General features: G+C 42.4%; 1 protein-coding gene across 1 annotated transcript; it reads left to right on the forward strand.

The window, feature by feature from the left end:
• The first annotated feature begins 2020 nt into the window (after nucleotides 1-2020).
• Nucleotides 2021-12850, forward strand: LOC108658161 (uncharacterized). The gene is made up of 6 exons (XM_030382537.2): nucleotides 2021-2615; nucleotides 6502-6801; nucleotides 6922-7099; nucleotides 7338-7444; nucleotides 9902-9979; nucleotides 10100-12850. The coding sequence occupies exons 1-6, from the start codon at nucleotides 2244-2246 to the stop codon at nucleotides 10232-10234; spliced, it is 1170 nt and encodes a 389-aa protein (XP_030238397.1). The 5' UTR covers nucleotides 2021-2243; the 3' UTR covers nucleotides 10235-12850.
• The last annotated feature ends 605 nt before the right edge of the window (nucleotides 12851-13455 follow it).

Genomic DNA, 13455 nt, shown 5'->3' on the forward strand with positions numbered 1-13455 from the left:
TCTGTAAATTGCAACAGCAATCTATATATGTGTGTGTGTGTGTGTGTTTTCTATTTGACTACTGCAAATTCATTAACTGCAACTCCTTGTTGCTGTCGTTGTTGTGGCCCTTTTGGGCAGCATCTTGAAAATCCAAATTTGCATCTACTTCAACATTGACTTTACCGATTTTGCCTTACGCATTTTATTACGTGTTTATTATGCTAACAATGCGAGAAAACTTTGCCAGTGTGTGCGAGTGCATGTGTGTGTGTGCAAACAGTGGCGCAGTTCTTCAAGGAATGAAAGTTAAACATAACTAAAATTCATGTAGATAAACACGTGTTAATGAATATGCAAAATACTCGAGCCCCGAGAAAGATAAACGTGCTGTAGATACACATACACATGTATTTGGTATTTGGCAGATATTGAAGATATGAATTATATATGTATATAAAGATGAATAGTTAGTTACACTACTATGTAGTCAAATTCTAAGTGATAGAGTTTAAGAGCTTCGAAAGTTGAGCAAAATCAGTGGAGCTTGAGCTGTGAATGTAAATATTTTTAGGAATGAATTGTTAAATAAAAAAATTTTATTTGGGCATAAGTTGACTTTAAAAGGTTTTTTATTATTTATACACTTTTTTATTTTTATATAATTTTATTAAAATATATATACGAATTAAGGCAGTTTATTATCTATAGCTAATAATAAATGTTGAATAAACATTCCTAGATTGATTCGTGTCTAAGTTTTGGGTCAAATTATTACAATAGTATTATTTCATAAATATATATAAATTTCTACACATAAATCTAAATATTCAATTACGATTCTTAATCGTATCCAAATCTTTCATCTAATTGAATATAAATTTTTCATGTGCAACTTATTTAATGCTGTCTGCCAATATGCAAAAGGTATAGAGGCAACTCTTGGAATATCTAATATTATATCTAATATCACTTATTGCTCAACAATTTCCACATTTAATTACCAAGGGCTGTTCAATCATCTGTCGTAGAACCATGTGGCAGAGAGAGTGAGAGAGAGAGAGAGATAGAGAGAGGCTGTTACGTTCCGATCAATAAGTCGGCTAGGCAAACTCAAGTGCCTGACTGTGGCTCCCAAGTGGCACCAAACAACAAATGAAATATCTTATAAATATGTATACCTACAATGTCTGATTGTGTATCTGTGTGTGTGTGTGTGTGTAAATAAATCAACACACAGACGATGTCACTGGACCACCCTACTTAATGACAGCTGCAGGAGCAGCGCAACCGAAAACTGTAGCCACATAACATCTTTTCATTAGAGCATTGTTTCCTTGAATTCGCTATAAATGTGTGTGTGTGTGTGTGTGTGTGTGTGTGTGTGTGTGTGTGTGTGTGCGTGTGTGTGCGCTCGCACGACTGGACACCTGAGCTAAGCCAGACGAATGTGTTATGGAAATGGCAGCACATATTTCTAGTGGCAACAGCCATTTGCATTTCATTTTTCGACAAGCAGAAATATTTTTCAGGCGCAGGACGAACTGCCAGGACATTATAAATAGTTAGACGACTTCCTTTTGTCTTTTGTTCAAGTGCTCCGCCTCACCACAGCTGCCATCTATGATTGTCTTTCTCTCTCACTCTGTGTGTGTGTGTGTGTGTGTGTGTGTGTGTTTGTGTGTATTGAGTCCATCTGTCATTTTAAGTGGCTTATTCATATGCAAGTGGCTTCCGGGGCTAAACATATTCGAGTGTTTTAGTGGCCCGTGTACATGACCGAGCATTATCATTAAGTGCTTATAGGCTGGCTGGCCAAACAAGTCGTTCTCTCTCTCTCACTGTCTCTCTGTCTGTCTGTCTTTGAACAATGATGGCTATTAACACAAAATTGATATACGTGTATAACTGCCTATTGCATACTTTTGCGGGCGCCGGAAGTGACGAGCCATTATTAAGCATACGCACTGTTGCACACTGTAGCATAAGTTGGCTTTCACTTTTCATTAATGTTGATGTGGATGTTGTGTTTCTTTGCAGGCGTTGCTATGAAGGCAACGGCCAACAGCAGCAGCAGCAGCGCCGCCAGCAGCATCAACCACTTGGAGCCACTGGCGGCCCCCAGCAGCAGCAGCAACAGCAACAGCAATAGCAACAGCAACAGCAACAGCAACAGCAGCAACAGCTGTAAGCCGCGGCAGCCCAAAGTCTCATTCGCACCGCTAGACATTCCGGCTCCATCGGCCGCTACGTGATACGCGAACATGCCGCACCACAACATCGTTTGCGAGTGGCTGCGCACTATCGGGCTGCCGCAGTACGGCGAGAGCTTCCTGGAGAACGGCTACGACGAGCTGGAGATCTGCAAGCAGATTGGCGAGATCGATCTGGATGCCATCGGCGTGGACAACTCCTCGCATCGCGGCAAGCTGCTCAAGAGCGTGCGGGCGCTGCGCGAGAAGGGCGCTGCGATTGTCTATGTGCTCATCAACGATCCGAAGGCGCTTAGCAACAGCAACGAGATACTGGCCTCCGACTGCGACTCGCCCATCACCATGAAGGAGCTCGAGGGCGTGATGAAGCGCCACCTGGAGGCCGACGGCATACGCCTCACAGCCCATCCCTACTCCTCGCCGGTGAGTACTCCAGTTAGTTGCAGTTTCTGTTTCAGTTTCAGTTTCTGCTTCAGTTTCATTGTTGGCTTATCTTGGCCATTTTATTTACCGCTTGCAATTTGCATGCCACGCCATGGGGGACTTGTTGTTCGGTTGCTGCTGCAGCGTGTGACAGTCGCCGCCATTCGGGAACGGCCGAGCGGACAGCCTATGTTGGCCGTGTGCGCTCTAATGTGAAATTAACACGATTTTAATTTAGTTAAACCGAGTGGCCAACCGCGTGTCTGGTCTGGCCGGCACTGTTGGCCCGGGCACAGCGACCGCCCACAGAGCCGTGCAGAGCCGGACCGCCATTTGTACACATTTCGCTAGAAAGTTTATTTTATAATATGTCGGTTTGGCTTAGCCCTGGGAAATGCTTTTTGCATTGCGTTAATTTTGTTTATTTTAGGCAGCAACTGCTGGCAGGCACCGCCTCTGCCCCCGGCTTGAGCAAATTGGGCCATAAACGCCACCGGGGACTGGCGGAATAGCAGAGCAACAGTCGTCCCCCCAATGATCGCTGCCAATGTACAAATTTGTGCAGCGCTTGCAACACGGGCAAATTGCTGCTGCTAGACACGCACGATAAAGCAGCGTTGGCAACAATGTGGCCATAATGCAAGTGTTGCAGCAAGCGAACAAAGCAACAAAAGAATTCGAATAGATTCCATTAACAGTGGGCTTGGTTCGAGGGAAAACTGGGCGTTAAAATTGAAGAATTTTTTAGTTAATTTTTTTTTTATTTTATTTACCTTAAACTATTTTTAAAGAGTTTCTTAAATTCATATATAAATTGGTAGGATGAATTATGATTGAGTAGATATTGCAGAACAATATATAAATAAATGATCTACAAAATATATATTTATTTATATATTTAAATAGAGAAGGCAAAGGACAATTTTAACAGCTTGGGAATCATATGTAGTCTTATGATTTTATTATATTATTTTACATATTAATCATCCAAGACTGTCTGGTTTTAATATAGTCTTATTGTTTTTATACCCTGAACCCATTGAAAATGGGAAATCAGGGTATAATGGTTTTGTTAAAATGTATGTAACAGGCAGAAGGAGGCGTGGCAGACCCCACAAAGTATATATATTCTTGATCAGGGCGACGAGCTGAGTCGATTTAGCCCTGTCCGTCTGTCTGTCCGTCCGTCCGTCCGTCCGTCCGTCCGTCCGTCCGTCCGTCCGTCCGTCTGTCCGTATGTTTGAACGCGTCGATTTCAGAAGATACAAGAGCTAGAGACTTCAACTTTTTTTTAAAATGTCCGTATATATCACGCGGATATCGAGTTTATCACTAAAAAACGATAACTCATTCCGATACTTTTTTATCGATAAAAAACCTTATCGAATATCACTTAAATAATTATATCTCCTACATCTTTCAAGCTAGAGTCTCCAAATTTAAAATGTATATTAAGACGCATGTCATACAATTTCAGTTTTTGTTAAAATTTACCCCCCACCCCCAAATCCACCCCCTCACCCTAATCTTTGTAAAAGTCGTATATCAAATACTAGAGACTTGTGCTTCGGTATACACATACATTTAAACAATATGAATACGTTCTGAAAGTTTCATTACGATCGTACGTCTAGAAATTAAATTATTCAACAAATAAGTTCTCCTAATATTGCCAACACTGCAGCGCAACCCAAGCGCAATCGCCTGTATATGTGAGTGTGTGTGTATGCGTGTGTTTATTTGTATGTGTATGTGTGTGCGTTTGTTTGTTTGTATTCGTGTGTGTGTCTGTGCTATTTATTATTGAAATATCAGTTGCTTGTAGGGTTCAGGGGATCTCGTAGTCGAGCAGTCTCGACTAGAGCTTTCTTACTTGTTAGAATTTAGTTCCCATTATGAAGGTATATAAGATAAAGTATAAAATCTTATAGATATACAAATGTAAAATGAAAAGCTCAAAAAATTCTCAATTTTATTACAGACGTCTCTCTTGTTGAGATGATGCAAGAATTCCTTAAAAAGTAAACTCCTTATGAATGACACGAATCAGAATATTTATAAGAGCTTCGAGCTTCCACGTTCTTCAACATTATAGACATTTGTAGACCTTATTCTTACCCGATTTATGCATAATCATTTCGAATGCATATTTATGAGCCGATTTGGGTACAATTTAAATCGGCTGCGTCCCACTGTGCCACATGCATAAAAAGTGCGCATTTGAGGAAACATACACCAGGAGCTCTGGCTCCTCGCACTGATAGAGTTCTGCAGACGTGTTCGCATTGTTGGCTCTGATGCGATGAGCTGTGCGAGCGTGTCTAGGGGCAGCTTTGCACCCCCTCATCTCAGCTGTGCATCCGTCAACCCCTTCATCCATGGCTCGCATGCACTTTTGCTGAGCAAATAGAAACATGTCACTGGTTCAGGGCCGCATGCACATTCGAAGAAAAGCGCGCTGCAAATAAATGCGGAATGAGCCGTTGCTGCCGCTGATGCTGTTGCTGCTGCTGCTGCTGCTGCTGCTGCTGCTTTTGATTTAAAGTTGGATATTTAGAGCAGTCAGGCGTGGGTTGGGAGTGGCCACTGCAAAGGCAAGTGGGCGTGGCCAGGTGGGCCATTGAGCACGCATCGCTATGCCGACGTATTATGCACTGGCCATGCCCAACACCTGCCCAAGTGCCAGACTGTGCCGCTTGATGATGGAGCACGCCACGGAGCAACTCTTGTGGCGTGCTCTGTCTGCCTAGCAGCAGCTGCCTTGCATTCTAATTAGCAGTTTGGATGCTCTACCTTTTTTTTTTGGGCACTTAACATAGTTTGCCTGTTCGCATGTAGACAAATAAACAAACAAACATTTTGTGCAACGCGTCGTATGCGCAATATCACGTCTCGGCCGCAAATTGAAATGCAACTTAAATGCGGCAATAAAATTATATGAAATGGAAATGCAGTCAAGTAAAAATACATGTCTACATGTGTGCGCCTGTGTGTGTGTGTGTGTGTGTGACAGGTGTCTGCGCTCGTGCGAGACTACAAAAGCTTGGAGAAGGAGGATTGGGCCAGGGGCTAGACTTGTTAGCTTCTGGCTGCTTGGCTCTGTCTGGGCCATGTTGATGCGCGCAACTTCAACTAATTGCACTTTGCGCTGATGAGGCAGACACGAGTGTGTGTGCGCATGTGTGTGTGTGTGTGTGCGTGTGTGTGTGCATCAGTGACTGACTGACAGTTGCAGACAAGTTGCATTTCAGCACAAATGTTTGCATGGCTGCGACTCTAAATGAATTTGCCTGGCAGCAACAGTAGCAGACAACAGTTACGCACACACACACACACACACACACATAGAGAGAGAGATAGACATTTGAAATGCCTTAAGAGGATGCACTGATGCTTCAGTGGACACTTTGAATGTCAAGCAGGACACATTTAAGTGGCAGCCTTACGCTAATTACCGGAAGATATTAACACTTGTGTTTCTGGGCCACAAAGCGTCTAAGCAGTTGACCCTGGTCAGCATCAGCAACAGCATCAGCAACAGCATCAAAGCGACGATTGCGGCTGGTGGCTACAGGTGGAATGTGGAGATTAAAGATATGTGAACAAGGAGCAACGTGAATGAGTTCCGATTGAGAGAGTTCTAGTTCCACAGCTGCTAATTGAATTTCGATGTATATACGATCAAACTGAGAATGTGGCTAGGACATCCTTAGTTCCTCTTTTGATTAAATAATACCTAAATAAATTAAAGCTGTCTATTTTAACAGGCAATTCAAACTCTGATCCCAACTTTAAGCCACGATCAGCTTGCCTATTAGCTTGATCAGCTTGCCTTGGCCATTTAACATTTCTTTCTTCTTCCCCCCTTCAAATGTTTCTCCCGCAGGAGGGCAAGCGCGGCTACTTGGAGGGTCTCGCTGCGCATTATAGCAAGCAGATTAATATGCCCTACGAGGACGTACTGGATGCCATCGAGCAGGTGCGCGTGTCCAAGTGGAAGGAGCGCCATGTGCGCATCTCGACGGGACATACGCTGTCGCGACGCAGCGCTGGCGTCGGCAGCGGCAGCGGCAGCGGTGGGGGCAGCGGCGGCAGTGGCAGCAGCAGCGCAACGGGCGGACTGGTGGGCTCCTCGGTGCTGCCCACCAGCCACAGTCAGCCGCTTTATGTGCCCGGCAAGTATTTGGTAAGCAGAGAGCACATTGACTTTTACGGCCGACTGTTTTTACGAGCCGGGCTAATCAGGCCGCACGAGCCGCATGGCGAATGAGTTCTAATTCATTTCGTTTATTATGCATGTATGCAGCCATCGAGCTGCCTGTCGAACCGCGAGGAGAACGAGATCTACAGCTACACCCAGAACGATTTGGCCAATCGGATGGCCCGCAACGCCATCGACTCCAAGTCGGCGCTCAATTTGAATGGCATGCAGCACAGCTATCCCGGAGCGCGCACCAACTTCTTTTACGACTTTTCGGCAACAGGTAAGCCAGAGGGCCAGGTGAGAAGGCGGCCAGGTGCATGTGCTGCATGTGGCCTGCCCATTTGCCAGTTTACCAGTTTGCCAGCTTGCCAGTTTGATGCGGCTGTTTGACTTTTTATGGCTTTTAATTCAATTACATTGGTTTCGACTCGCCCGCTACTCAATCGTCGGCTGTATGCTTAGCGTACGGCTTGTGGCTTTTAATATCGGTTTGATTTCTGTCTCTCTTTTTCCGGCAGAGGGGCGCAACAAGAACAAACAGCGACGCACGGTGTTCGCCCGCTTCCTGCAGGGCCTGCGGCAGAGCGGAGACGAGCTCAATGCCAACGAGGGCATGCAACTGAAGGTGAGTGTACGTGGAGGGGGGGACGGCATACTTAACGGCTGTTTAATATATTGAATATTGATTTGAACGAAATGGGGAATCGAGCAAATGGGGACAGTTTGTGTAAAGAGGTTTTAATGGCGGTGATTAAAATAAAACAGTAAAAGAGGCGAGATGGTAATGTAAAGGCATTCCATATTAAGTGTTTCTCTCTCTCTCTCTCTCTCTCTCTCTCTCTCTAAATTCTTTAGTCAATAAAACCTTGCGTTTCTTCCTCATTGTGCATTCATCAATGCCTATTCGAATGATTTAGTAGCGGTAAATTTGTTTGTAAATGTTTTACATTAGAGATATTATAATAAATACGAGGACTTCACTAAATAGAGATATTAATAGCAATATATGTATAGAGATATCAATGTATATATATTAGAGATATTAACATAGTAACAAATGGAATTCATATTGGGTTTTATTCAGTTATTTAATGCATTGATGTTTGTCTCCTTATAAAAGAAACTCTTTCCATTAAAATTTACTTTGTGTATGGCATTTACATTAGTTGGGGTTTTTATTTCTCATAAGGTATTATGATACTCGTCGGGCAGAACTCTGTTTGCCATAAGTTTAAGGATATTTCCTTACCAAATAGAATATTTTTATTAGAGACAAATTCAATTACCTTAGTATTATTTCCGAAACATTTAACTGCAACAAGTAATTCCGTTAGGGCTCGTTACATTATCGATGGAGCACAACGTTAAGCGGAATTATAATTATTTCTGCTTTATTTGACGTTTCCTTTGTTTTCGCTTTATTCTTTCGGTCGTTTCTATTTGGGTATTATGGTATGTATAGAGCGTTATTTTGCATATTTAACTGCTATGTAATATACTTCAAAGCAGTTTGTGCCCTCGACCAATGAGAGAAACTTTTTGAACGCTCTTTTTATGTCTAATTTTTGCAAAGACAAACTTTTGACCTCGGGCACCGCCTCCCGTGTGCTACTTATAAAATTAAATTAAAATATAAAAACCGCGTTAACCTACAAATAACAACAACAACAACAGCAACAACAAAAAGAGCCGCTGCCAAGTTGACAGAGTCGGAGTCAGAATGACAGGGAGTGAGAGGGAGGAGGAGAACGAGAAAGTGGAAGGCAAACAAAGGGAAAAAACTTATCAGGACTAAGCCGATAAAAGGCAATTACCGTTAATTGCGTTGTGCGAAGGGCGTTGCACGAGATGACAAAACAGAAATGTAAGAGTACGCAAAAGGCAGATGGAGTAAGAGAGACAGAGGGAGAGTGAGAGATAAAGATGGGGCGCAGCTGGTATATGTGCAGCATGCAAACGACCAAAGAGATATGAACTGTGCAGGTGAGGTGCAAGGATGTGCCACGAACAGGCAAAGGATTTGTCCGGTCTAGCTTAACGGCTTGCAGCACATTTCTGCACTTCTTGGGGAATGGCCGGAAGCTGAAACAGAGACAGAGAGAGAGAGAGAGAGAGACAATGAGAGAGAGAGAGAGAGGGTGATAGAGAGTTAAAGGTACGTTGCTGGTCGCCCACTCATTTGCACCTTTGCGCGTTTGCTTTCTGCGGTTGGCATCCGTTGATTCCCAACACACGAATGTCCTTTTCCTTTTGTTTTTTGTATTTTTATTTATTTTTTGTTCTGGGAAGGGAGCAACATTCAACGACAGCGTCGCATTTGTTTTTATTATTTCAGGCGTGCCAAAAAGTGTTTTGTTTTGCGAGTCTCTTTTTGTGCTCCTGAGAGAGTTTATAACTTTTCGTGTTTTACGGTTGTTGTCCAGCATTTCTTTGCCGTATTTGTGTAGCTTCTTTTCTCTGTTGTTCTTTTTTTCCGACCGCTTTTTTGTTGCTGCTGTTCATTTAATATTTAAGCGCAATTTGCTGTCGCCCAGCGCAACAGAGTCCCGACTCTCGGCTTTTTGTGCGGCGTGGTCAATTTTGAAAATGACTTGGGCTAAGCACTGGCGACAATTGTGGTGTGTGTGTGTGTGAGTGTGTGAATGTGTGTTTGTCCTTTGGCACTCATTACCTTTTTTGTGGGCAGGCAGGAGTCGGGGCAGGGGCGGCGGCAACAGCTGCCGGCCATGGTTAGCCAACAACAAAGGCTCACAGAGACGCGTATGTACGATTCTAAACTTGGCTGCGCTCTCTCATTATGCGGTCTGTTGCGGAAATGTTGCTTTAGGGAAATTCTCAGTTTGGCCTTTCATTAATTTTTCGTTGCTCGCCGCTTTTCATTTGACATTTTCATTTTCATTCACATTTTCGTTCCAGTCAGTTTTCAGTTGTTTGAGCTCGCTTTTTTGTGGTTTTTGTTGTGAGGTGTCGATTTGTTTTATGCCGTCTGGCAGCCAGAGCTGCGCTCTGCTTAGTTTGATAAAGTAATCATAGGTTGCAACCAAACTTATTTATATCGTGAATTTATGTTTGTATTTCACAGACGAACGAGCGCTTGAAAAGCTGCGGTACCATGAAACGACCCGAACCGCCGCAGGACTTTGAGAAGACCATACAGCGTGTAAATATAGCAACCCCTGCCCAAGCCCAACCCAAGACCCGAGCACCATTCAAACCGACTAATGCACACCCTCTCTTTTGCGATTTCCATCTAATTTCGCCATTCTCCATCCTCGTGCAGCTGAAGACGCAGAAGGCGGCGCAGAAGAAACCAGCCAGCGCTCCCCTGGACATGGCCCTGCACGAGCGCAACAAGGAGGTGGCCCACAGCCTGGCCACGGAGATGCCATTGAACAATTACACGAAGCATCCCTAGGACACGGTCATCAGCATCGATGCTGCATAAGATTTACATATTTAAGAGACATGCACTCATGTCACTGGAGGAGTTGGGCCCGGGTGATACACACGTTAAGCGAGCAATACGAATTTATAATAAGCTTAGTCTAGTTGATAGTTCAGTGTAAAGGTGATATTGAACAGCATAGGAGCTAGTTGTATAACAGTTGATAGACAGTTCGCAGCGAACTGCAAATAGACAGTTGAAGCCATTACAATAATTACAAAAGCAATCCAATAGATTATTCACATCCAACTCGAGACCCAAAGCCAGTTGAACTGAATTTCAAGTTTTTTGTTTAACATATGCATCGCAAGGACTTAATTACATTTATTTTTGGGCACACACACACAGTTAGCTAAAAGCTAAAAGCATTCAAATCAATCAAAAGTTCTTCTAACATGCCAGAGCATATGCCATACTTGATATTCCATGAGCTGCATTCAGGCACTGAAATAACTAGAGGCAAACGCATCCGAAAACTTGGCAAGGAATGTTGACAAAACGCGAAATTCCAACAAGATTAACGCTGAATCAACACGACCACACATACACACCCACACACACATACACACACCCACACACACACATAGACGAATGCACACGCACAGCAAACTTGCGCTAACCGCAGACGTTGCATAGACAATCCAGCAACTGCTGCTGGTTGCGGTCCTCGCTGCTCTGCCCGGATGCTGCTGCTGCTCCTGCTACTCCTGCTGGATGACTGGGATGGGTACATCTCGCATTGGAGTGCATCGATTTTGGTCTTTGGCTTATTGGGTGGGCGTTGCTGGATGTGGGCAGCACTCGCTGCCGTTGGCTTTTTTGCATTTTAATTGCATGTCGCGCAGAAAAGTATGCAACGAAGTTGACACTGGCCAGAGCCAGGCTTAACCTCTCTCTCATTCTCGCCCACCCTCTTGCTGAATGGAATTTGCATTTTGCAATGAAAGCGGGCAAAAGCATTTGAAATTCGCTTATAATTTTATTTGCCTTTTGGCCGAGAGGCAGCAAAAATGGTCGATAAGAGAGACAGGCACGCCGTTGTGCTCGCAATTCGCGGACTCACAAATGTTTCAGTTCCTGTTGCTGGCCACTGCATCTATTATTAAATGTCGGCTGGCGCCTTATGGAGCTGCCAAAATTGAAACATTTAGCGGATACGTGAGTGCAAAACAAAATGCTCCAAAAACTATGGCCATTTAATGGGGCTTGCGTGCCCGCGTTTCCGCATCCGCATCCGCATCCACATTCACATTCACTTCCCCATTCCCATCCCCATCCTCATCCGTTTGTTGGCAGCCCTCAGTGTGATTAGCCAAAGTACTTTGCTGGCAGCCGAAAAGGCTGTTTTTGTCGCCGTTTTGCCAAAGATATCGACAGAGCCGTTCTGGGCAACGCTTTCGCCTTTCGTCTAGCCAATTCGCGGCGCAAATTAACAATGATTGCAAATTGTTGCATTTGTGGAATCTGATGTGTGCAACGTGCTCAATTATGCCGGACTTCAAACTTGATTGCGAATCGCTTGCTTTATGAAATATCCTTTATTTCACTCGCTGTTGTCTCATGTGTGTGTGTGCGTGTGTATTATTTGCTTTTAATTTTTGTTAACGTGCAATTAAGCTGGCGCTTGTGCTTGCGATGCAGGCCTCGTTTGGCATTTTATCATTTCATCATTGAAATTTAATTAAATGCAATGAAAGCTCATTCGTAAAATCAACCAGCCATAGTGAAATAGTATAGAGACAAACAAAATGCAAACAGTGAAAAAAGGTGAAATTAAATATAGGCAATATAGGCAGTCATGTATTAAATTGTGCGCCATTTTAAAATACATACAGTACCGTTACATGCAAGCACATGCACACATACATTGCGCTCTCTCTCTCTCTCTGTATGAGTGAGTGTGTGTGTGTGTGCGTATGGCATGCCAAACACAAGCAGGATTACAATAGCAATACAACGAATCAGTTTATACATATACATACATACATACAAATACATATATATAAATCTATATTTATGTACGAGCATAAGGTTTTTCAATTTGTTGCAGGCTCAATTTTATCGTTTGGTATATAGGCAAATATTAAGTATACGCAGCAGCATAATATATAAATATAATCGAATGTATGCATTAAGTAATAGAGCTCTTACTTCAATCAAGAGCTGCATATACATACATATATATCTTTGTTAATATCTCTTCATATACACGTAATACACACGATCATTTGCAAAGTGCCAGTTGAAGTAACGAATGTGAACACGTCTAATTGTAAGCCAGCAGGATGTAATGAAAGTAAATAGAGATATGCAGAAGATATACAGTCAAGTAGTCGAGTATTCGTAGCTACGATTAAGGCAATGCGAAAGCAATAACATTTAGTGCTCGCCAATCAAAATATTAAAAACAAAACCAATTTTGAAATGACCATCGAAGTTCGTTGAGCCATTGAGGAATAAATCAATATTTAAAGAGACAGCAATACAAATGGGGGCATGCATATTTATTGGCAGCGCATAAATATTGATGGGATACAAAATATTTACAATAATAAATACTAGAGCAAAAACTCAAATAAATATATATGAATCTATACATATATACATTTATATAAATATATGTATACATTTTCAATTTACATTTTTAAGTGTTTAAGCAAAATGCCAAAATGCATTTTAAATGCCTGGCTCAAGCGAAAAAGTTGTTTACACAATTCAAAACAAATATTTATGAATGTAAGCGCAAAAATTAAAATAAAATTAAAAATATGGCATTACCAGATATTTATATGTATTGATTACAGGCATATATAAATTTAGCATGTAAGCATTTGGAAAACATCCGACAAATAGCACCAGACAAACGATTTTAATGTATGCCACTTGGTTTATGGCACACGGCACATTTTGTATTAAAATATATAGGAAATTGCATTTATTGCGAACCAAATCGAACCAAAAATAATATACAATAACAAGTGCATATGAAAATGAAAATGAAAATGAAATGAATAAAGTGTTTAAACATTGTAAATTGCATTTTCTCTTGAATTTAAACTCGTTCTGATTTGTGGAAGAAGAAAACTTCTATTAGATATATCGATATATCGATGTACCGATGTATGCTGCATGTATATTCTGTATGCTGTATGCTGTATGCTGTATGCTGTATGCTGTATGCTGTATGCTGT

This window comes from Drosophila navojoa, chromosome 2 (genome assembly GCF_054131105.1).
Source record: "Drosophila navojoa isolate 15081-1374.11 chromosome 2, UAZ_NAV_1.0, whole genome shotgun sequence".
Classification (NCBI taxonomy): domain Eukaryota; kingdom Metazoa; phylum Arthropoda; class Insecta; order Diptera; family Drosophilidae; genus Drosophila; species Drosophila navojoa.

Coding starts and splice junctions, on each gene's coding strand:
- LOC108658161 (XM_030382537.2), top strand. CDS start 2,244: ATGCCGCACCACAACATCGTTTGCGAGTGGCTGCGCACTATCGGGCTG. Junction 6,802..6,921: donor ATGTGCCCGGCAAGTATTTG/GTAAGCAGAGAG, acceptor GCATGTATGCAG/CCATCGAGCTGCCTGTCGAA. Junction 9,980..10,099: donor TTGAGAAGACCATACAGCGT/GTAAATATAGCA, acceptor ATCCTCGTGCAG/CTGAAGACGCAGAAGGCGGC.